Genomic DNA, 24,001 nt, shown 5'->3' with positions numbered 1-24,001 from the left:
GATTGTGGAAGGAAGAGAATGAAGACAATTGAAGAAAATGAAAATTTAGAAAGAGAAATTCCACAACTAAGGTGTCCTGTAATGAGTGTTGTAGTCTGAGTTTTGGCAGTTGATTAATTTGTATTTGTGCGGATGCAGCTCACATAATGAATCAAGTGAGTGTGGGTTATTTAATTTTTTAAAAGGCTGAAGAGTTGCATTCTGCCTGCCTGTGATCGCTTGCTCTCATCGTTGCTGCAGCAGATTCCTCTGTCAGCCTCACTGGTACACTAAACCCTGCACTTTGACTTGTAGGTGTTGAGTCACTGCAGTTTGATGGCCTGTTTTAGCTTGGTGATATTTTGTATACAAGCTGAGCACTGCATGTATTAGTGACATTTGTTCACGTTGAATTAGTGGGGGCTTCGTTTTAAAAAAAAAAAACAAAACATTTGCCTTATTGCAGACAATAGGGGCTTATTGTTATGACCCAGCTGCTAGGGTCAACTGGGTGCAACAAAAAAGAGCCAGATGTCATTGGTTAGGGTAAAACAATTTAGCACTTAGTGATAAAACTAACCTAAAAGTGATCAAACAACAAAGGAAAACAGGGACACAGAGAGCTATACACACCTACTACAGATTTACATCAGGTGTGGTGATGGTTGGGGTCCTGCGGGAGGAGGAGTTGTGGTTGTGGACCAGCCCTGACAGGTTGGGAGGTGGGGAGAACCAAGGCTGAGAGCAGGTCTGGAGCTCCAGGCCAATCATTCCTGATGTCTGCCAGGTCTTCAGCCAGCTCTAACCAATACAGTCTCCACAAACAATCTCCCCAAAAAGAGGAGCACAAAGTCCATTCCAACCACACGGCCACCAGAGGATGTAACACTTACAAAAGGAGTTTTTTGTTTTAAGATGCTGTTTTGGTGGTCCTGACTGTTTGCTACAGTATTGTCCCAGCTCATTTGATAAGGAAGCTGTATACTGTTAGTGCTGACACCATGTCTGAGCAAAGCCAACACATTTAGTTTGGGGAAGGGTGAGCAGATTGTTTCATTTGGGAAAAGCAGTCTATGCACATTCTCAGACCTTTGGTACTGTCGTCATGTGAGAGAAGAGCTGGAGGTTGCAGCTACATGGTGTTTTTTCTTTATCGTTTGTTCCTGTCAGAATAAACAGAGACCAACTGTGGCCCACTGGATATTATTACAGCAAAGTAAAATACTTTGGATGCAACAAAATTATGTGCTATATGCAATAAAAAATAGTCTGGAGATTTGATAAACAAAAACAACCAGGAAGCTGAATATGTTGAACTTGTGCTTGAGGAACTAGTTTTTAGTATCTGTGCCTAGTTCCTTGTGTGAGCCTTGACTGGAAATTCACCAGAGGAACTAGAAAGCAGATATTCCTGCAAGAGGCAAATAATCTTCGGCTTTACTTTAGTTTTCAGTCTGTCCTTATGTAAACAAGACTCAGATAAGACATTTCTTCACCACTGTTCTGTGATTTCTTAATATTTTGTAAGAGTCCAGACCAGGACTGAGTTTAGAGACAAACTCCAAACTTGCTTAATGTTACTGGGTAAGTCCCCTCGCACAGTTCAGTTCCTGGATCAGTAAGTGAATTACAAGCCATGTGCCTCTCTTCCTCTTTCACTCTGTTTTATCGGCAGTCACACTCCGACACATCAGGAGAAATCGTCGGGTCCTGACAAACCAGTACTTCAGGTAAGAGTCACTCTGTGCTGATTGTAGATGGCAGTTTGCAGAGATTTAATGACAAATTAAGTCAAGATGTGTGTGGATTAACTTGAAATTAAGTGTAATTTGGAAAGATCTTTCTAACAAAAGTTGATTCCTGCTCTTAATCATCCCATTTTTTTCTGATTTGTTTATTGTGTAATAGAATATTGCACTGTGCCGTAGTTACTCAACTAACAACTCAAGTTAGGACCGATGTGATTCATATTTTGTGTCAGTGTTCAAAGTGTTTTTGCATTTAAAAATACAGTAAATACTTTCATCAAAAACAAAGAAAGTGATAATGTTTTGGTTTGTACATTTAAAGATGAATGCTTTTAGTTTCAAACTGTTCAGTATGTTTTTTTTTCTGCCAAACAGTTCTGTTACACTATGTTTTAGATGTAGTTTCTGAAGGAACTGAAAAGAGCTCACCTTCTCCCTCCCAGTGCAACACATAAGTGTTTTTAAGTCCCACGTCTTAGATTCACTTCTGTTACACGGCAATTAAAGGAACTCTAGTTTTGCCTGCAAATGAAAAAAAAGATAGAATTGATTGGACTGTTTTCATGCTTGGCTGATGGAGCTCGAGATTGTGGGTAAAAAGCATGTAACAAATGAGATTTAAAGCCATATAGGTGTGATTAAACTGAGATATTACACATGTATCTTGAAACACCAGACTTGTGGTGCTTGTTTTATTTGTAAACCCTGTAACTTTTCTAAACTGAATCAAATATTCATATTCAAAGTGGATAAAAACTGTGAACTAGGCCTTGAATCTAGGCCTAATTTAATAAAACTACTGTCTGCCTGCTGACTTTTCGGGAGTCATGTGTCTGCAGTAATAACAGTCAGCTCTTTCACAGGTCTAAATCCCCACCCAACCCAGGACAGTGGTGAAAAGTACACAACTACTTAAATAGCATTTTGAAACACTACTATTCTCCTTCACTAACTACTTTTGTACTTTTTCTGCTGTAGGATTTCAAATGTAGCTGTATGTTACTGTATTAGTATTTACATTTATATAGATATTTTTATTCCGAAATTAAGCCTTGATTCAATGCTTTTCAAACAATTTTCCTGAAAAACAGCAAAAAGCAGAGTCTTGCCTGTTTTTGCTGATGATCTTGTCCTTTATCTCTCAGAAGTCAAGATGCTCCTGAGGTGCTGGCTGGCTCTGCTGGTGGCTCTAATCCCTGCAGCCTTGAGCACCAATCCTGGAGTAAAAGTCAAGCTAACAGAAAAAGGCATTGAATATGGTAAGGAAAAGTATTCTCTTTCAGTTGTAAATGTACGTCCATCTGATAGCATCGAGATTTGTCATCAAATTTTCTTACCTGTTGCCAGGAAAACTACTGGGCATGGCTGCCCTGCAGACGAGACTCAAATCCATCAAAGTGCCAGACATTTCAGGATCGCAGTCAGTGTCTCCCATCGGCAAAGTCCAGTACAGTTTGACAAAGTAAGGCGTCAATTTACTCAACGCACAACTAAATTCAAATGGACTGGAATATTTACTGCCTTTGCCATCATTTTTGCTTCTTCCAGTATGCAAATAACCAACATTGGATTACCAAAGTCTGAAGTGGATCTGGTGCCGGGTTCTGCAGTCAAACTGTCTATTGGTGATGCATACATCAGTCTGAATGGACACTGGAGGGTCAAGTACCTCCGGTTTATGTGAGTGAGAAAAGAGCTCTTCCTTACACAGTGTATTTACTTTTCTTTTTTTTTTTTCAAATGCTGCGGCAGTGACTCATTCATTTCTCAACAGAAAGGACAGTGGCTCCTTTGACTTGAATGTAAACGGACTCACAATCACAACAGGCATTGCCATCAAGAGTGATGAGACAGGACGACCAGCCGTCAGTAGTGTCAACTGTGCAGCTACTGTTGGCAGCGCCAAAATCAAGTTCCACGGTGGAGCCAGGTGAGAGAAAACTTGCAGAGTCTTACCTTTGAACCCCTGTAAGCGAATGCGATTCCCCAGTTTGACTTGTCCTGCTTGACAGATTGCATACTCATGTAATTCCTGTGGTTTGTTTCAGTTGGCTGTACAATCTCTTCGAAAAATTTGTTGATAAGGCTTTGCGTAACGCACTCCAAAAACAGGTGAGGACAAACCAACCTTATGCAACACTGGGGTCACATTCATACAGTTTCTAAATGCAAATCAGAGTTTTACACACTTCTACTGAGGATCATGAAGGAACCTACTCAGTAAGTACATAACAAAAACATGAATGCATGACTGTGAAATTACAAGTCCTGCATTTAAAATGTTTTCAAATTTACAAAAATGCTTGTACATGCCACTCTTCAATTGTTTTGGAATTTAGGGATTCATTGATCTCAATTTGAAGGCTTGTAAGAAGGAACAAAGTCAAAGTGTAACCTGCCATAGCCATTGTAAGATCTTTCCATGATTTGGCTGGGGTCAAAACCTTCAAAAAGTCATGTTTTCACCTCATTGTGTCCTGTCCATGAGGCTACCAGAGTTTTCAAACATGCTTCTAATAGCTAAAAGCTACTTGGCATCTTGGAAACAGTTGTGAGACCAGCAGAGAATATTAACCAAAAACTTCATGGGGACTAAAAAAAGAGATGAATGAGAATTCTTTAAACATCGAGTGCAAATTCAAGTTCGTCACAATCCTAGTCCATCGATATGTATTTAATTTTTTCTGTAATTATTTGTAAGAGTCAGATTCATTTTTTGGCCAATATTGAGATATAGAAATAGATGTCTGCAAATATTCCAATAAATTAAAAGTCAATTCACCCTTACTTTCTCAACCCTAACCGTCCTTGTCGCTCAATGTTTGATGCATTCACACAGTGTTACTGAGGAAGAATTGATCATGTTTGCACCAGAAAAAAAACACCACAGTCTGCTTCAGTGACCCATCATGTGATTTTCCTATTATATCATGATAATTTAATCCGTACTTCAATTTTTCCATGGAACAAAAAGGTCAGTTGTCATGAAATCAGTTGTGTGCCGGAGATTATGCAGCATCATGTCAACAATCAGGAAACACAAAATGTCTGATGGTGAGAGTAACAGTCTGCATGTAGATTAATTTGAAATATCCTTCATGAGTCGCTCTGGATTGCTTTAAAACTTCTCTCAGACTGAGAAATTAGCTCTAAAAAAACCGAAATGTTCCTTTCAAGATTTAAAACATAGGAGAGTTAAAGTTCTCACTGACCACCAAACAAACAACCCCCAACTAATGACAGAAACTGCAAACTTCAAACATGTCTTCAAATATTTGCACATTTCCATATATTCTCTAACTAAGTTAGAAATTATGGACAAAGCAATAGTTGAGGATAAAATATGCATTTTGAGAAGGCATTCTCCCCTTACTGGTGACAGTCTCACTGAAATGTTCTGTATCTGGGTCAATATATAATTCAGGGACTTCTGAAGTACACAGGATATATCTTGCATACATTTTTATTAAAAGTAAAAAAAAAAAAATCATGTTTTTTAATGTCCATGATGATCATGTCTTGACAAATTCCATAATTACTTCTTATGGAAACAATCACTTATTAATAAAAAATGACTGGATATCACTAAAATGTCAACTAAATAACCGTCCAAATTTAATAACAACCACCTTCTAATTAGCGAAACAATAATAAAATGAGCTTATTCAAAAAATATTTTGATTGTGTTCTTGTTATTAAGTTGAGATAATCATGACAGATATTTCTTTTTAGGCAATATATCAAATTTTATATGGAAAATCACAAATTATATCTGTGTCCGAGAAATCACTTTCAACTAAGTTTCGCATTACAAAAACACCTCTCTAGAAAGTGTGTCAATTCCAGATCACATGACCTGCTCCACGTGATGTCATTTCCTCCTGAAGAAAAGACTGGAGAGACTCCAAGGCTTTCTGAGTTATTTAATATAAAGTAGTGTGTGAGTCAAGTGTCAACAGGTTTACAACAATATTTTTATAAATAACTTTCAATTTTACTTTTACTCAATTGTATATATAATATTTTAGAGGAATCTTTCTCTTTTTGGCCTGAAAACAGCAAAAATGTCAACTATGATACCTGTCAACTATGTTACAAAAGGTCCTGTAATTATTTATTTACTTTTTTGTCCTGCCAGAAATCACTTTAACACCAAGCTTCTCTATTGCTGCAGATCTGCCCTCTGGTGGCCGACGCAGTGTCTGATTTAAACCCTCATTTGAAAACTCTTAACGGTAAACCATCCCATTCTGTGAGCCATTTTCAAGCTCCTCTGATGTCGACCGTAAAAGTGACTTTCTGTCTTTCTCTAGTCCTAGCCAAGGTGGACCAGTATGCAGAGATCGAATACTCCATGGTGTCATCGCCCATCATTTCTAACTCCTCTATAGATCTGAGCTTGAAGGTGACAAAATGTGCATCACTTCACATATATCTATCAAGTTTTGTCATAAACTCATAACATTTTTGTGCGTTTGTCCATTTTTAGGGTGAATTTTACAACATTGGTAGGCACCAGGAGCCTCCATTCTCCCCCAAAGACTTTTCCCTGCCGCCGCAGATCAACAACATGTTGTACATCGGCATGTCTGTCTTCACTGCCAACTCTGCAGCTTTTGTCTACGACAAAGCAGGAGCCCTGAGCCTGTATATCACTGATGACATGGTGAGCTGCCTCCTCTTAAATCTCTGACACACCTGCTTCCAGGACATCTCACTGATTTATCTTTCTCCACCACTACAGATCCCAAAAGGTTCACCTTTCCGACTCAACACCAGAACATTTGGAGTCTTCATCCCTCAGGTGACAATACATTCAGCTAATTTAAAAAAGCAGCATATGCATTTGAGGTAATTTGTCAATAGCATCACTATGTGATTTTTTTTATAGATTGCTCAGAAATTTCCAGGCCTGATGATGAAACTGTTGGTGAAGACGGTGAAAAATCCCATCATCACTTTTGAACCCAACAATGTGACGATTCAGGCCACGGCCACAGTGACAGCTTATGCCATCCAACCCAACTCCACACTTTCCCCACTTTTTGTTCTAAACTTGGTAAGTTACACAGCTGAAATGATTACAACGTTATTTTAAAGAATGACTCTGCGTCATTTAGAAAAATGCTTTTTTGCCATCGTTGTCCTGACAGGAGACCAGCGTCAGTGCCAATGTGTTTGTTAGTGGAATGAGGTTGGCCGGATCCGTCACCCTCAACAAGTGAGTAACTAAAAAGACATAAAACCAACACAGACTAAATGGGGTCAAAAGGTCCTTGTATAAATGAACATCACCTTCTAATTTTGCCCAATTTGCACAGGATGAATCTGACCCTGGGTACAAGTTATGTAGGACAGTTTCAGGTGAGAGCTGCAATTCAACACACATCTGTTTCCACCATCAACAACTAAATAGTAAACTAACTCTAATCCTACCTGCAGGTCAGATCTCTCGACAACATGCTCCAAATGCTCCTTAAAGTCGTAGTGATACCCAAACTGAATGGTGAGTTTTCAAGTGCATTTCTACCAAATGTTCCACAAGCTGTCTAGGAACTTTCCCCAGAGGTACAAGTTCCTTCGGTGGCTTGATATTTGCATTTTTACAGCAGAGCCAAAGCACCAGGAAGATTGAACAAGTGATAGCTTCATATTTGGTTTTTAAAAAATGCTGAATGTAGTACAATGCTGTGGAAAACACTACCGTACTTGATCATGTATGTTCAGACGACATGACCACCCATCACACTCCTGAAACTCATGTCAAGCCAGTTTTTGTCAGTGGTGGAATCATTTAAAAACTGCTCTTAAGTGTGGATTTGCATTTACTAGAGTAACCCTTGCACACTGCTAATGTCTTTATACTTTAAAATAGTTGATTTTTTATTATAACTGGATTGTTAAATGTCTTGTGTGTTGCAGTTATTGTTTTTTTTTTCATATTTATCTGTCAATGATCTGTTTTATGTGAAGTATTTTGGGCTGCATTCATTGTGCCACATAATTAAACGGTATTATACAAGCACTGCTGGTAAATATCACTATGCTGTTTGCCACATGTTTGTGACACACTGATCTAACTTTATTTTACTTCACAGTTCAACTTGGTAAAGGGTACCCTCTTCCTACGATTGGAAAAATGAAGCTTGTGAATTCCCAGCTGCAAGTCCTAAAGGTCAGTCTTAATATTTTCTGTAAGACAGCATACCTTTGATTGCATTTCTTGTATGACAGGGATTTTAATAAGACGTAATGTGACAATTAGAACTTTGTAGAAAAGATTCATTACCTCAAAGCTGTTCACTGTTTTTCCAGGACTACATGCTGATCGGGACAGATGTTCAGTTCACGGGTTGAACTGTATTCCTGAGGATTCTTTTCTGCTCTGGGGTCTGTCACAATAAAAGAACAATCACAGCTGGAGGACATTTGCTGGACAGAAATTTGAAAGAAACAACTAAATGAGTTTTAATTCTCCTAAAAGAATAAGAAACTCCAGCTTTGGAGATCACCTTTGGTTTCTCAATTTTGTTTTTCCTTTATATTCTTTTCCTCCTGTGAAATGTGGATGAGGGCATCAGAGTTACTGCAGTCTTGTCATAAAAAGAGAAATTCTTCAGGACACTGTTTGCTGCTGTCACCACAATAACCTCTTCTGAAAGAACAGGTGCCTTACAATGCACTTCACTGCACTTTCTGCTGCTGACTTTAGGTGAATTCTCCCTCAGTTTCCAACTTTGTCACTGACAGAGCGATTCGGCAAATGTGCTGACATTTTTATTGCAGTCTGGAGGATCCTGTAAAAACGCCACAGCATCAAACATCGCCACTTCAGACAAAACACAGCCATCAGTAATTTGTGTTAAAGTCTCTCTTTGATTGTTAATTAAACCCTTAAAAACTCATCTCTGTGTATCAAAATGACATCTTTGGAAGTTTGTTCCATGAAAAATAAATCCTTCCTGTTTTAAAATGACTTTGATGTAACTCTACACTGTTGCTTCATTCTTTGCTGCACCGCGAGCACACCAGCTCACCTATGAATCTGCTCAAATACTGTAAAACTAATCTGTTATTCAAGTTCAAGTTATATTAGAGTAATTTAGCCATACATGTTGCAAATGGAGACCAATTTTTAAGAAGAATAATACAATAAATGTTGACGGGATTAGGTTTAGAAAGCCCAAATCTGTATTGTTGAGACTCAGTTATGATATACATAGTGATATATTTTCCCACGTTTAAAATAAACACAAGAACATTTTAACAAGGTAGAAAAAACTTGATTTTGACCAGAGGGGGTTTAAGTAAAGTATACATTATCCAAATAGCTTTTTAATAAATAGTTCAACATATACATAGATACATACACATAGTTGGAATTGAATGTATAAATAACACATTGAGGTTATTATAGCTCATCACAGCAGTCTAAGTTGACAAATATTCCCACAAAAACAGCCAGAGAAGAAGGAAATGTGTCTGTTTCATGTGGTGTCACCGTTGTCAGTCAGTGATATGCTTCCATCATGGTTGTGTCTGAGGCCACAAATTCATCAAACTGAGTCTCACGGTGCTTCACGGAGCGTCTCAGGGACGAATGACCGAGGGCTCGACCTTTCAGGCTCTGGGAGCTGGCCGATAAAATCTGTAGCAGAGAAAGAAGAATAAATCTTTAAATACCACAGATCTGCCTTATAGATCTTCACAGAGATGATTGTTGAAGTAACATGCTGCCACTGACAGCTAGGAAAGCAAACATGCTGTAAACGGTGTGTTGATGTTACGGTTGATATGTCACAGATGGAATTAGATGGAATTTTTAGATTTGGATGCATATATAGACATTTTTTCATGTCCATTTGGGCACTACTGAATTTTGGAGGACAATAGAAACACTGATATTGCCACTTTATTGGAAGAAAATACATTTAAATGGCATCTGGCTACATTTTACACTTGCAGCAACATTCTTTTTATAGGACTGTAAACACACGGTATCTTTGACGCTAAATAAAACCAAACATATGTACGTATTTATGATAAACTTAAATCCAGGTATAACATCAGCAGTCAGGCTCCATTTTGTGAAAATGTAAAAATGCTCTGACTCTTTAAAGCTGTACCTGCATGAAGTCCAGCCTACCTTCACAAGCACATAGTCTCCAGCACAGATCGGCGCTGTGCCAGATTCTGCAGGCTGAGCAGCAACGTCCTCTTTGGGGAAAATCACTTTCATATTGCCGTCAGTTCTCCCACACAGGTCCTCAGCAGATCTTTTGCTTTCCTGCATAAAAATGGAAACCACAGTTGAGCAGAACTGAAACGGTTAAAGTAACCCAGTGCAGTGATGCAGGATGACGACTTTTAGCCATGACGAGAAGCGCTACAAACCATTCAATTTTTGTATATCTATAGGAAACAATCCAATCAAAGCATACCTATTAAGCCCCTTTCAGACAAAGATTCTTTTTCACATACCTGATGGTATTTGAACATTGTATCAGTATCACTTTCAGCATTGCACAAGTCTGAACTGCATGCAGTCACATTACTAGATGGACACAAACAAGCGACACAATTCAAGTTGTGTGCATCAGATGCAGAGTCCATATAAGTGTCTCCAAACTGACAGAGCTGCACACATTTAAGCATGCAGAACAGCAGTGCCAGTACTTTGATTAATTACTTAGAATTATAAATTATCCTCGACATGGAGACAGGACCGATCAGGATCTAACAGCAGGACACCATGTTTCTTTCTTCATCTCACAGTCAAAATTTATCAGCTGCAGTTAAATTATCTGTTACGTAGCAGTTGTTCCTAGGTTGAATCCTGAGCTCCATTACAGCAGTTGTTTGTTTAAAATGTTAGTAAAGTGTTAGCTATTTTCTGTGTTTAGAAAATTATAAACTAGTCAGTTAGTTATTCAGAAAGTTTGATAAGCTGCTGTTAGCTTAGATGTAGCCTTTGTCTTATTATTGTGGTATTATGCATAATATGTCGCTTGATTTTCTGTCTGTTCTCATGTACATGACAAATACTTAGCAATGGATGAAGCCAGAAATGTTACGTATCCTCTGTCTAAAAAGAGGGCTTCAGTCATGTGAGCCACTCGTGTGCAGTACTCACTCCTTCCACCAGGATGAGCTGTGTGCTGCCGATGAGGCCACTGTTAACCTTCACAGCTTCTTCTCTAAAAACACTGATACACTCCTCCAGTCTGCGCTGTTTCACCTCTGCTGGCACGTCGTCTTGCAGCTGGTGGAAGGCGTGGGTTTTCTAAATGCGATGACCACAAGACGGCACATAAACCAAAATGGCAAAGCTCAATCATTTATAAACTCGGATGTGATTTTAAAGTGAAGGCTATACTAGTGGTGGAACAAAAGCTCACCTTTCTCATACTGTAGGCAAAAAGGAAGCCCACATTATAGCCCACCTCCCTGATCAGAGACAGCGTCTGCTGATGGTCGTCCTCGGATTCACCACAGAAGCCCGAGATGAAGTCGCTGCTGAGACTCACACCTCACACACAAACATAGCTAAAGTTAACCTAATGAGGGTTAAAGGGTTTCTTGTGATTTCAAAACTAACCTTCCAAGAAAATATCACATTCCCTCAGGAATATTTAATTTGCCCAACATCCAATGTGATTTGACACTGGGGGCAAAACTCAACGTATATCTATCCATCTATACTCTATACCCACTCAGTGCACGAGATGTTTTTTTCCACTCAGATAGCTGTGTTTTACATCAAGAGAGGGCTTTTTCTTACAGTAGTTGGGAATTTTTTTTAGCCATGTTTGGACAGACCAACTCAGCCTGTCGATAAGCTGCTAACTAAAAAAGCTGGTTTTGTTTTTTAAGTGTGCCAATGGCATGTCAAGGTCAGAAAATGGATACGACAGTCAAGAAATGTATGGGTGAAACTAGGATCTCCCTTTTCTGCATTCACCTCCAAATCACACTTCAGGCACATGTCAAAAATCGCACAAAAGTGCACAATCCTGTGCACTTTGAGTTTGAGAAGATCTTTGTTCAGGTGACAAATTAAAGGAAAAACCATGTTTCCTTTCAACCTACCTGGGATGATTTGCTTTATGTTTTTCACAAGATCAAGGTAGGCCTCTCTGGTGTAACTGTACATTTAAGGAAAAGACATTTTATTAGAGCACTTAGTCGCATTCTTAGAGCTTTTACAGAACTGCTTTCACTGTTTCATTTCAAAAGAAACTGGTCTCTTACCCACGGCGCATTGCTTTAAGAACCTGGCTGCTTCCGCTCTGGGCTGGCAGGTGGATCTGGTTGCAAATATTCCCTCTTTCCGCAATCAGATGCAAAACCTGAAAACACAAACACGCAGATCAGATCAGGAAGCCAAAAAGAACCAGGAAAAGACATAAAAATTGTGTAAAAATGACAGAAAAAACAGACTGAACATCTATATTTGTAACCTGATGGCTAGAAATCAACACTGAAGACTAAGTCTATCTGACGTTACAGCCATGCCAACAAGCAGAGTTAACTTTATCATGTACCTCATCAGGAAAGTCCTTGGGATGAGGAGACGTGAACCTGATCCTCATGTCAGGATCAATGCGTGACACTTGGTCCAGCAGGTCGGAGAAGCGTACACCTCCTTGTTTTAATCTGTAGACGGTCTTAAAGCCTCGGCTGAGCCTGGTCGGGTCTGAACCACAGAACTGTTGCTCTGATGTGTCCCGGTAGCTGTTCACATTCTGACCCAGCAGCGTCACCTCCTTTACACCCTGACAACAAAAAGCCATCAGACACAGACACACAGACACACAGACACACACAGACACACACACACAGACACACACACACAGACACACACACACACAGACACACACACACACACACACACACACACACACACACACACACACACACACACACACACACACACACACACACACACACACACACACACACACACACACACACACACACACACACACACACACGACTTTTTACTGGCTCACAATAGATCATGCTTATGAAAGTCTGCATACAGTAAAGCCAAACTCATCTGAGAGCAATCTATACATTTTCCTTATTTTTTGTCCATTTGATTATCAAAAATGTTTGTTATGCTCGAGGAAATTAAACCTCAATTAACAAAACAGATTTAAAAAATGGATTTTATTCTCAATTTTTATTATTCTGGCACCTGTGATTTTCCTTTGTGACTGGCTATAATATTATTTCAGTCTGCCTTCATGCAGGAAAAACACTGCGCTCACACTAACTAGTCAGGCAGACTGAAAGCATTAATTATAAGGGCTAAAATAAAACTAAACTTCATGAACAATTTTTTTCTCTTCATTCTTGCTTCAAAATTTCTTCCCGCCTTACATCTAAATTCCTTCAGCTCCCTCTAAAAACACAAAACTGTTTCCACATATGTAGTCATGCTAGACCAGAGATTTGTATTCCAAAGCAGGATTTGAGGTTATCAAGGTAACTTCAGGTTTAATTTGGGCTTTTCACTTCTTATCAGATTAGATGACCAAAGTAACTTATGTTGAATGCCTGAACTGCTTCAGAGCAGGTTATGTTCCAGGTAAAGAGATCCCCACATATTGAAACACCTACTGACCAATCAGTTCTCTTGGAGAATACATCTAGGCAACACATTAACTTAAGTAGATATGTAATTGCAATCATAGTCATATCTAACGTTAATGTTCACGCAGTCTGCATTTTTTTTCAGCCTGCTTTCCTTCCTGCTATAGCTGCTGCAGCCCCGTGTTGTTGGTAGTCCGTACAATGTGTTTAAAATCTTTGCACTGTAATGTTAGTTTTTTCTTCTTACTCTGGTAGCAGTTGATCTGTCAATATTAACTGAACATAACGTACCTGGTCAGAGAGCATGCGAACTTCCTCTAGGATGGAGCTAACAGGTCGACTCCTCTCCCTCCCTCGGGTGAAGGGAACAATGCAGTAGCTGCACATGTTGTCGCAGCCTCGCATGATGGACCTGCCAGCACACAGGATGCACACAAAATCATCAGCGGAGACAATATAAAAAGACATAGAAATCTGGAGGGTGAATAACTTCCTCCAAAAACCATACTTGTTGATAAACAACGTACACAAAAGCACTGTATCCCTGTGGAGCGTGGTGGACGGGCATGATGTCGGCGTACGTCTCCTCCAGTGACAGCAGAACGTTGCTGGCCTGATTACCTCCATCAGCTACAGTCAAGAGACGAGGAAGGTCGCGGTAAGCATCGGGACCAGCAAGAACATCTACCAGCTTCTCCCGCTCCAGGAGCTCTTTCTTCAGTCTCTCTGCCATGCAACCTGATAGACACAAAACCATTAATATATCTTTGAAACCTCTGCTGTCACACTTTATTAAACAACTCTATCCAGACAGCAGCAGGATCCACACGGTCTCCAAATTGAGGGAGCGACTGTGCACAACTTAGTCAGGTGGAAAAGCAGCAGCAATGTCATTATTTACATCCTGATATGTCATTGGGATCATAGCCAACCTAAATGCTTTCACTGCACAGCAAACAGAGCTGATGAGCACAGATTCACAGTTTCTACCATGAAACTGTTGGCAACAAAGCAGCCCTGTTCCAGATGAGTCCAGCACAATCAGGGCTGTCGCTACAGTTTTACTTTCAGCTAAAGAAGTTGATTATTGCAGAGAGTTTTCAGTTTTGCTGCTTAAATGCAGTTCAATTTTGAATTTTTGAATTTCAGGAATGTCAGTGCTTACTGAACCATCAACTAAAAGCAAATATAAATTAAAATAATTCACAGAAATAACAATTTAAAAAGTGACCTGCCACTACAGTGTATTTATTTGACGTGCCATATTACTGTCCTTTAGAACTTTACAGTGCTTCATGGTGGTGAACTTCTTTTCCCTCAATTTAAAATGTCACATCATCCAATTTTCATAAAAGGTACAGAAGTACACAAATGAAATAAAATACAAATAAGAATCTAGGTGGTATCTGTTTAGGTAGATTTAATATGAGAGATTAGACTCATAGGGGAACAGAATTTAGTTTTGCTCCAAAACAAAAAAAAAACCCACTTAGGAAATTCAGCTGTGACATCTCATTCCAGAAACTCTTTTATTTGTACTGCAGGCAATATTCCTCTACAGAACGTAATGTGTACACTTTTCACAAAACTCCTTTCGACAGAAAATGTCCCAATTTTTTGCGAGGTCTGTGAACCTCACTGGACAAGGTCTCCTTGGTCACAAATACTAATCGATTCCCTGTGTGTACATTTTTCAGGAAACTTACCTAAAATCCCAATTTTCATTGGTGTGTGGGTCTTTAATCGTTTCTTCTTCATGGCTGTTAGTTGTTGTAGACGATTCCAAATAGTTTGTTCGGCCTTTTCTCTATTAAGAAAGAGTTTAGTTGTTTCCACTAGTGTGACTGTCTGGCAATTAAGTTGTAAAAACACAAAAACTGCCTCTGAAAACACACTTTCTTCGATTATGTTTTAGAATAGAACACGTTTGTTATCTTACCTTATGGAGCATGTCACTAGAAGGACGACATCTGCCTGCGAGTACACAAGTACTGTAAGCTAATCGTGTTGAAACAAGTGATAACAAAAAGGCAAAATATAAAAACAGGTCAACTGTACCTCATTTAGATAAACTGTGCGTTGGTATCCCTTCTTCTGTAATATGGACCAAGCGATCTCTGTGTCATTTACATTCATTTGACATCCATAGGTTTCAAAATACACTGCAAAAAAAAAAAAAAAAAAAAAAAAAAACACCAGTCTAGCATTGTCCCAACACATATTTCATTTGAAGATGGCATTCAATCATGCAGACTGACCTTTTCTGGAGTTCCCCATGTCCAAGTGTTCAGGAAGATAATCATGTTTGTCTGAATGTTCTCCATCAACAGCAAAACTCTTATTATGATTATTATTATTAAGCCCTTTGATAAAATCCTGAAAAGTTGGACCAGAGAATATGTGATTCTTGAACTTGCCTACAGTTGTTCTCTTCTCTCTTGAACTGACAGTGGTGTTGGCTGATTTAGAACAATATCTGGGCTGGACACACCTGACAGGTATCCACTGATGAGGAACGTTAAACAAGGGTTTTAAAATACCGAGGTATTTCATGTTTAGATAGCTCCAGGCTTTGTCTTTTTCTGTATCTCTAAATGAACAACTATTTACAGGAGTTAGCTGCTAAGCAACACTGTGTAAATAGTGTCCTTGTTAGCCGAGTTAGCGTAAAAGCTACGCTGAGTAAACACCACTGAAGAAATAAGTGCTTCCTTATTCTAAGTACTTAAGGTTATAGAAACCCTTTACTGTGCAAAATAAAAAAATGTCACACCATAATAATGATTGTTTTGGGAAAAACTCGACGTTTTAGCTCTTACTGTGCTACCAAAACTATCATTATTAACATTTACGTTTCACATTATTCTGAATTTAGCTGCTGAAAAATATTTTTGTATCGGCTGCTGTTATCTCGCTGTTCGGTTGAATTTTAGCGGTCACGACTGAACCAAAACACCCCTCTGGACGAATACAAACTGAAAATCCTCATGCCTCCAGCGCTGTCCGTTCGCCAAATATTTCCGTCCTCAGCGATGCGTCCCACTTTACGGTCCGTCTTTAAAAGCTTATTGACGTAAAGAACGTTCCGCATGTCACAGAAAGCTGTGGAATCTTGAAGTGACAGCATTTACTAATGTCACATCAGCGATAAATAAAGCATAATATACATTAGCAAATCAGACAGAAACAGACAGACAATTACAACTTGGTAATGACAAATAATGACATCATAATAATCCAGTAATAACACAGAAACAAACAAAATACAACTAAACCAATGTGGATTGAGGTGCAAAAAATAACTAGTCTGAATTTAAAATAAATAAAGAACACAGAATGAAACAAAATATTTCAAATGCTTACATGTTTATACTGAAAAATGTGTTGTTTCCTGTTGTTGCAAATCAAACTAGCTTTCTCAATCAATACTCTTTGAAAATCAGACATTTTTATCAATGTACAGTGTGTTATGTGCATGTTTACCAGATTTACAGAGCAACTTCCATCATTCAGACATTTTGCATTCATATAATGCATCGTTCCTAGCCAGAAAAGTTGTGTATTGGCTGTAATAGCTTTCAGTATCATACACTATACAACAGAAGTCAGTAACCTCTGTGTGATATCACTTAAATGTCAAGTAATTCTTGACATTAATTCTTATTCTTATTAACAACTAAAAACAAATACTTTGGAAATACTAGAAGGAAAACACAGGCCCCAAAGTAGAAACTCAATGCAGCAAAAGTGAATACACCTGTGATCACCAACACACAACTTGGGGCTGTGTCTGTCTGCATGTCTGCGTTGTGGCTCCATGTGTAAAATAATTTACAGAGGGAAGCTGAAAACTCAGACACTGAAACTTCACAGAGACGAAAAGGATATAGAAAGATCAACAACCCACTAAAAATATGTGTAAACACAGCTGCAGCAGTAATCAGGAGGTATAGAACGAGCTATAATGCCACTAATGAAACCACAGCGGCCGTCTTTCTAAAATGGGGCCACAGATAGTTTCCTACTTCCACAATATAGCTCTGAAAGACAGACATACATGTGTTTCAGACTTGGCACTGGCATTCTCAAAGGAAATCAAAGTTGCTGTGACAGCTCAGACAGTGTGAAGAATATGGCATAACATCAACCACGATGGATGGCGCCCACAAAAAAAAAACAAAAAAAAAACTTGCTGACATTTTGGCATAAAATTGAAATTGCAAGACTAATTTTTGCTAAGGAATGTGAAAAGCAGCTCGATGGGTCAAATTAGATCTGGGTTCATTTGTTTAGATGAGGTCCAGCATGTTTGGTGTTCACTGGATCGGGACAACCACAGTGAATGCATAGTCCTGACAGTGAAGCACATGGGTGGAAATGTGAGGATTCCCAGTCTGCAGAAGCTTGGTGGAAGAAGAATATTCTAGCATAATAATGATTCATTTGACTTTAATCCTGTAGAATATCTTTGGGGTATTTTAAAGAGAAAAGTAGAGAAACACAACCCCTCCAACAAAGAGTGTCTGAAGAGGAATAGCAGAACATCTCTCCAGACATTTTATTTCCTCCATGCTAAGGAGGATTAAGTCTGTAATCGAAAATAAAGGTCAGAATTGAAAAAGTGTTGAAAAAAATACTGACTTTTTAGCAACGAGGTCCTACTGTGGGACCTATATTTTTACTATAGCAAATCTCAACTGTTGATTTCTTAATTTTACATCAGAGCCAATACTGCACTTATGACTAATGTAATTACTGCAAAATCTACAGTGTTGTGAAATATTATTACATGCCAACCGCTTGTCATCATAATTTCTCACATTTTTGAATTATTGTACTTATCAATCAGTCAATTAATCAGACTTTTTTTTATATAACATGTTCCATCCAAATAAAGTGCAGCACAAAGTGCTTGACAGGTAGCAGAAATAAAAATGCAGTAAGACAGTACAAACAACTTTCTTTATAAATAAAAGGCTCTAAAACACAGGAATTGAACAACGGAGGACATAGCATCCTATTTAACACCTGCAATGAGGAACCACCAGATGAGGTAAAATAAAATAAAATAAAATAGATATCTAAATAAAATTTTAAAAGAAATACAATTAAATAATATCAAAATTAAATATCTGTTATTAAAATAGAGATAGATAAAGACAGAAATGAAATGAAAGCCAAAAATGATAAAAACAGACTAAGTAATGATGAAAATCAAGTAATAAATTGTATATTAATTTTTAAAAATATATGTAAATGTAGATAAGTGAATAAATAGAGATCAATAAATAAAACTTGTTTTAAGAAGAATTAAATCGATCATAAGCCTGACTGAAAAGGATAAAAAACAAAATAGATTGCAAATTTTCATATTTCTGACTTCAGTTATAGTATAGCCAGAAAAAAAGCTTGAATTTGAGTAAGTGAGAGAATATAAAAGGACAGAGCATGCAGACAGTTCAGTTCAAGGGGAGAGAGAGAGTGATCATGTGTGATGTGGGAGTGACTGGGAGCTACAGGTTCAGTATAAACTGAACATGGATGAGGGTGAACAAACAGTACTGGTCCACTGCTTCTTTCTTCCCGTCGTTCCTGGCAGTGAGAGATGATGAGAGTGGAAGGCACCAAATAGAGGGACCGCAGGGACGCTGAGAATTTGCACAGTAAGTAACTCTGACAACACACTGTAAATTCATTGCATAGGTGTATATCTGCAGCATCTGTACTTTTAAATGTTGATATACCTCATCACGGCGCGCATCTCTGCGTGACTCAACTTCACTTCCATTTGCGGGGCGATGAGGATGGTTGAAGGAAACTGTGGTTTCAGCATTTTTTCCAAATGTAATCTCTGCTGTCATTTATTCTGGCTGTCCACTCTTTGCCAGGACAGGCTGTGATAATGGGGAAAGCTGCACTGCTGCTGTTTTGTTGCCTGGTCATGTCTTTATCAGGCTCCCCGCTGTACCCAACCATTAGGTAAGTGCTGACAAATTCACCCAAAATTCTTAATGTCTTGTTCATTCCCATTGTTAGACATTTTGTATTAAAATCCTTTCTGGCTGCTTAACTTAGCTTTTCAGTTCTAGAGATGGCGATTGAAGGCAGCAGAAATAATCCACAAAGCTGTTGATTATTACTTTGTTTTTTTTTAAAGATGCCTGAAAAATGATGCAAATTCACTCCATAAATTACCTCCATATTGTTGCCGAGCTTTAGAAAACAGATGAAATGGTTAGAAAGTGGAGTGGGAGATGGCTATCTTGGCACAACATAACAGTGATCTGAGCTCAGCATTGATCCATTCTGTCATCAGGGGCTGAAAGAATCATCATCTCTCATGATCATAGCATGTGATGCTGTAAACCCTTCACTGGTTACTTTGCATGTCATAGCTTTGTGCTCTGCTCTTGTTATGCTAAAAAGGGGTCAAGATGTCTGCATCAGTCACCGTGTTTCAAAGCGTCCGGTGCCAAAGCTGCAGAATATGTAATTTTTAGGGCATTTTGCAGACTGATGATATTTTCTGCCTAAAATTAAGCACAATTACAAAAAAATGTTTGTGTTCTGGTTGTAGATAGAATAAAATTACTTATCAATACACTATAAAAGTTTATATGAAATTATTTGAAGAAATTGCTGTGTATTCATGGACTTAAGATGGATATTTCTCAGGTTTGGTCAGAGGGATACGTCCATCCTGATGACATCCTCCATAAAGAATCCAGCAGAGCAGCTGGAGGAAGACAGACGTCCTCCCAGGGAGCGAGCAGAGTTGCGGTCTGTATGTCAATAGAGAATGATTTATGTAAAACATTACTTTACAGGTGTGCTTATACAAACAAACATATGTATTTGTGTTGTTAGTTTCAGGTTTCTACCTTTAACCCTCATGTCGTCCTGCGGGTCAAAATTGACCCATTTTAAAGTTTGAAAATGTGGGAAAAAATATATATTTTCACAGTGAAACTTCTGATGTCCACATTTTCAACATTTTTGGGAAATCTGTGAACATTTTTTGGTGGAAAAAAAGAAATGTTAAAAATGTTTCTTAAGAACATTCACAAAAAAATCAACCAAAATCCAGCGAATTTCACTGGATTTTGGTAGATTTTTTTGTGAATGTTCTTAAAGAAAATATTACAAGTTTTACTGATATATATGTAATCATTTTAGATATCTTTTGTATTTTTTGGAAGATTTTTACTTTTTTTGAAAATATGTACAAGAAGTTTTTTCAAGTAGTTGTCCCCGTTTCAGTACATAATTTATACACTCTACCCATGTTAACTGCTTTTATTGGACTATTTATTCATTAGAAGGTTGCTCCAAAAGAAACTGTGAGATACGGCAAAGAAGAATCATAAATATAGCACCTCATCTGTACTACAGCACACTGGACTGATGTAAATATGTAAATGATAACATGTAGGTCTACACACACACACACACACACACACACACACACACACACACACACACACACACACATAACCGCACTCTGCACTTCAGTTTAAGATCTACCTCATTATTTATGTGTGATTTTTTTTCCATTTTTTAAAAAAGATTTGTCCCTTATAGTGTCTTCTTGCTATTGCACAGCCTTGAGAATCATCATTTTGCATTTCGCTGCACATATTGTATGAGCACGTGACAAATAACAGCTCTTCAATCTGAATGAAAATATCTTCATTTTAATTTAAATATGCCTCCTTATAATTTTGTTGAAGTGAACCTTTAAGCTGTACAACTGCATATAGACTGCAGCATGTCTGGATAAACATAAATCTTACAACTGTCTTTTTGCTATTGTATCCCTGAGCTGCATTTTATTTTCCTGCTCACTCAAGAATCCTGCTGTGTGATAACTGAACTGACATGAACTGTCCACGCTCTGATTTTAGCTCAGGACGCCATGCCGATGCCATCTTTACAAACAGTTACAGGAAGGTCCTGGGCCAAATCTCTGCCAGGAAGTTCCTTCAGACAATCATGGGCAAACGGCTGGGGTAGGTAGTGTTAAGTCCACCTCTCTTTCCCTCCAAAGGACGCGAGGACAACTCAGTTTTAAACTTCCAACACAAAACTTTATTTTCCTTCTAGTTGGTTGGTCAGAGTATTTCAATAGGTTGTAAACCTTTAAAGAAAGAAACAACATTCATAGCATCAAACACAGAACCAAAAAGTTTACATATTAGTCTCTTAATCATTTAAATCAACCAATCATACAGTGCAGTTAACATAAACTTGCACATAAAAAGCAAATAAACATTTCACCAACCATTGGCGTCTTTGGACTGAATCCATGAGTGGACTTGGCTCTTCTTTGTTCTTTCCTCGTGTCTCTCTTCTGAAGTGTGTTTGCCAGACTGGCTGAGCTTCCCCCAGTCCTTCCCAGGTGCTCTATATCAGTGATCACTGATCAGGTGTCAAGCTGTCAAGCACCAGGTGTCAGGTCCCTCCTTGCTGCTACCAGTGCATTCTGGGAAGTGTAGTTTTTTTTTTTGTTTTTTTTGTTTTTTTTTTTTTTAAAGGTCCCATGTCCTGAGATTCAGCTCAACACCTCCCACTTGACCTCCTGGTTTTTCCAAACTCAGCGAGGTCACAAGTCCTTTACACCTCTCATTGTTCTTCAGTGGGAAGTAGAATGACAAGGCGTCTGACATCTCTATGAAGAATTGTGGCTGGGATCTTCGTCTGAAGCCTCTTGGTTCTTGCACTTTTTTCCTTTGTGGGCCCTTTCTTGTCATTTGGCTTTGTGATGGGAACAGGATAGCTGGGAAAAGTCTTCACAAGCACATCTCTTACAATGCCTTTGCTGTCAGCATTAACACTGACCACTCTAGCCAGCTTGTACTGTCCTCTCAAGGCGTTTTGGTCAGCCAACCAGACCACATCTCCAACAGCAACGTTTCGATTTTCGGTGTGCCATTTGTTCCTTATGAACAGATTAGGGCCAGCCAATTGGCTCCACTTCCTCCAGAATTTGTTTACTTCCGCTTGGATACTTTGAAGTCTTTTGTAGGGGTAGCCTTCAAACTGGAAATCTCCAGGGTCTCCCTTTGGACTTGCACGTCCTAAAAGCAGAGAATTTGGTGTGATGTACTCTATACAGTCTTCTCTGCTTTGAGTTCTTGCATCAATGGGTCTCTCATTTGCAAGGTTGGCTGCCATGAAGAGGAACGTTTGGAATTCTCCCCATGAAAAAACGCCATCTCCACCAAGGTTGCTTAATGCCCGCTTCACTACTTTAACAGCTGCCTCTGCTGCACCATTCCTATGCGGGGAGTCTGCAGGGTGGATCTTCCAAGACCACTCTGTTCCATGTTTGGCAGCTGTGTCTTCAAGTTCATACTTGTTTAGTCGGTCAAGGAACTTGTGAAGCTGTTCCAGAGCAGGCTTGGCCCCTACAAAGTTAGTGCCTGGGTCTGACCAGAGTTTCCTTGGGTGTCCTCTCAGTGAAGTGAATCTTTGATAGGCTAGCAGGAATCCTTCTGATGACATGTCACTCACCACTTCAGTGTGTATGGCTCGGGAAGCCATGCAGCAGAAGACGATTCCCCATACTCTGAGTCTAGTTCTCTTCTTGACCTCATCTTTAACTTCATAAGGGCCAAACAGGTCCATGGTGGTGAATTCAAAAGGTGCAGCTGGGCCAGTTCGTTCCAGAGGCAGGTCAGCCATGATTTGTTGACACTGTTTTGCCTTATGTTTTCTGCAGACCACACAGCTGTCAACCGTTTTCTTAGCAAGTCTTCGGCCTTTTATCACCCAGGCTTTCTTCCTCATCCGGAGAAGAGTTCCTGCCACTCCCTCGTGGTTTGCTTTGTGGGATTCTTGTGCCAGCAATGTAGACACCCATGCTTCAAAGGGTAAAACTGGTACTGCCGTCTTATCTTCATTGAACATTTGAATTCTGCCTCCACAAACTAGCAGTCCAGAGTTTACATCCTTGTATACCGCTAATCTGCTTAGCATTGTGTCAGGAAAAACTGCACCTTCTTGAGCTGCAAGGAAGATGTCATTGAGTGCATCTTCAAGTTCGCTGACAGTCAGCACAGCTTGCTTGGGTGATGTTTCCTCCCACTTTGACTGTTTTGGGGCCCGACACTTCCTCTTCAGCCACTGCTTGGCAGCTAGGCAAACCCAGGCGACGACTCTCACCAGTTTGGACAGGCTGCTGAATCTTCTTACTTCCACAGTATCTTTAACCCAGCCAGTGGGCTTCCTTCTTAGAAGAAGAGTTGGTTTTACCACAGGTTTTTCCTCTTGGGCTTCACTTTTTTGACTTTGAGTGGTTTGTAGGTCCTCCTTCTGCTGACGACTCCTTGCTTGAGCTCTTGTTAACGCACTTGAGAAAGCCTTCCTCTGAAGCTTGTTTACACTTTCCCTGGCATGAGCTGCGACCTCACCAGCTGATTTTATAGGCCACTCCTCCACAGGCCACTTCAGGAACTCTGGTCCATTTTGCCATATGGAATCCTCCTTCAAATCTTCAGGAGTGCCCCCTCTTGTTATGAGATCAGCTATGTTCATCTCTCCACGGACCCACCACCAGTCTTGCACTGGTCCAGCCTTCTGGATTTCACCCACTCTATTTGCAAAGAAGGTTTTGTACCCATAACTGTCTCTTTGAATGGCTCCTAAGACTGTTTGACTGTCAAGTAGATGGAACC

The 24,001-nt window shown here is 39.2% G+C and overlaps 4 protein-coding genes across 5 annotated transcripts; 2 read left to right on the top strand and 2 right to left on the bottom strand.

Moving 5' to 3' along the window:
• Positions 1–1,470: 1,470 nt before the first annotated feature.
• LOC111562660 (bactericidal permeability-increasing protein-like) lies at positions 1,471–8,703 on the top strand. 2 transcript variants are annotated; one of them, XM_023261317.3, is made up of 17 exons: positions 1,471–1,563; positions 1,655–1,709; positions 2,873–2,986; positions 3,075–3,189; positions 3,276–3,407; positions 3,502–3,657; positions 3,776–3,839; positions 5,902–5,962; positions 6,041–6,132; positions 6,217–6,393; positions 6,472–6,531; positions 6,619–6,786; positions 6,881–6,948; positions 7,049–7,091; positions 7,170–7,233; positions 7,826–7,902; positions 8,043–8,703. In XM_023261317.3, the coding sequence occupies exons 3-17, from the start codon at positions 2,881–2,883 to the stop codon at positions 8,082–8,084; spliced, it is 1,425 nt and encodes a 474-aa protein (XP_023117085.1). In that variant the 5' UTR covers positions 1,471–1,563; positions 1,655–1,709; positions 2,873–2,880; the 3' UTR covers positions 8,085–8,703. The 2 variants fall into 2 exon arrangements, with proteins under 2 accessions (XP_023117085.1, XP_054866914.1); XM_055010939.1 differs by lacking the exon at positions 1,471–1,563 and having other exon boundaries at positions 1,571–1,709.
• Positions 8,704–9,029: 326 nt separating this feature from the next.
• Positions 9,030–16,352, bottom strand: cdk5rap1 (CDK5 regulatory subunit associated protein 1). The gene is made up of 13 exons (XM_023261319.3): positions 15,584–16,352; positions 15,384–15,487; positions 15,265–15,299; positions 15,032–15,132; positions 13,853–14,063; positions 13,617–13,737; positions 12,272–12,502; positions 11,979–12,076; positions 11,817–11,872; positions 11,126–11,256; positions 10,861–11,010; positions 9,874–10,014; positions 9,030–9,375 (listed from the first exon to the last, which is right to left on the bottom strand). The coding sequence occupies exons 1-13, from the start codon at positions 15,876–15,878 to the stop codon at positions 9,238–9,240; spliced, it is 1,812 nt and encodes a 603-aa protein (XP_023117087.1). The 5' UTR covers positions 15,879–16,352; the 3' UTR covers positions 9,030–9,237.
• Positions 16,353–18,829: 2,477 nt separating this feature from the next.
• ghrh (growth hormone releasing hormone) lies at positions 18,830–21,338 on the top strand. Its single transcript, XM_023261328.3, has 4 exons — positions 18,830–18,988; positions 19,214–19,304; positions 20,001–20,105; positions 21,230–21,338. Exons 2-4 carry the CDS (start codon positions 19,228–19,230, stop codon positions 21,336–21,338), a joined length of 291 nt encoding a protein of 96 aa, XP_023117096.3. The 5' UTR covers positions 18,830–18,988; positions 19,214–19,227.
• Positions 21,339–21,390: 52 nt separating this feature from the next.
• On the bottom strand, positions 21,391–23,295 carry LOC129348960 (uncharacterized). Its single transcript, XM_055010774.1, has 2 exons — positions 21,607–23,295; positions 21,391–21,462 (listed from the first exon to the last, which is right to left on the bottom strand). Exon 1 carries the CDS (start codon positions 23,232–23,234, stop codon positions 21,948–21,950), a length of 1,287 nt encoding a protein of 428 aa, XP_054866749.1. The 5' UTR covers positions 23,235–23,295; the 3' UTR covers positions 21,391–21,462; positions 21,607–21,947.
• Positions 23,296–24,001: the final 706 nt, after the last annotated feature.

This window comes from Amphiprion ocellaris, chromosome 5, assembly GCF_022539595.1.
Source record: "Amphiprion ocellaris isolate individual 3 ecotype Okinawa chromosome 5, ASM2253959v1, whole genome shotgun sequence".
NCBI classification, from domain to species: domain Eukaryota; kingdom Metazoa; phylum Chordata; class Actinopteri; family Pomacentridae; genus Amphiprion; species Amphiprion ocellaris.
This window is presented reverse-complemented; position numbering and strand designations above follow the sequence as displayed.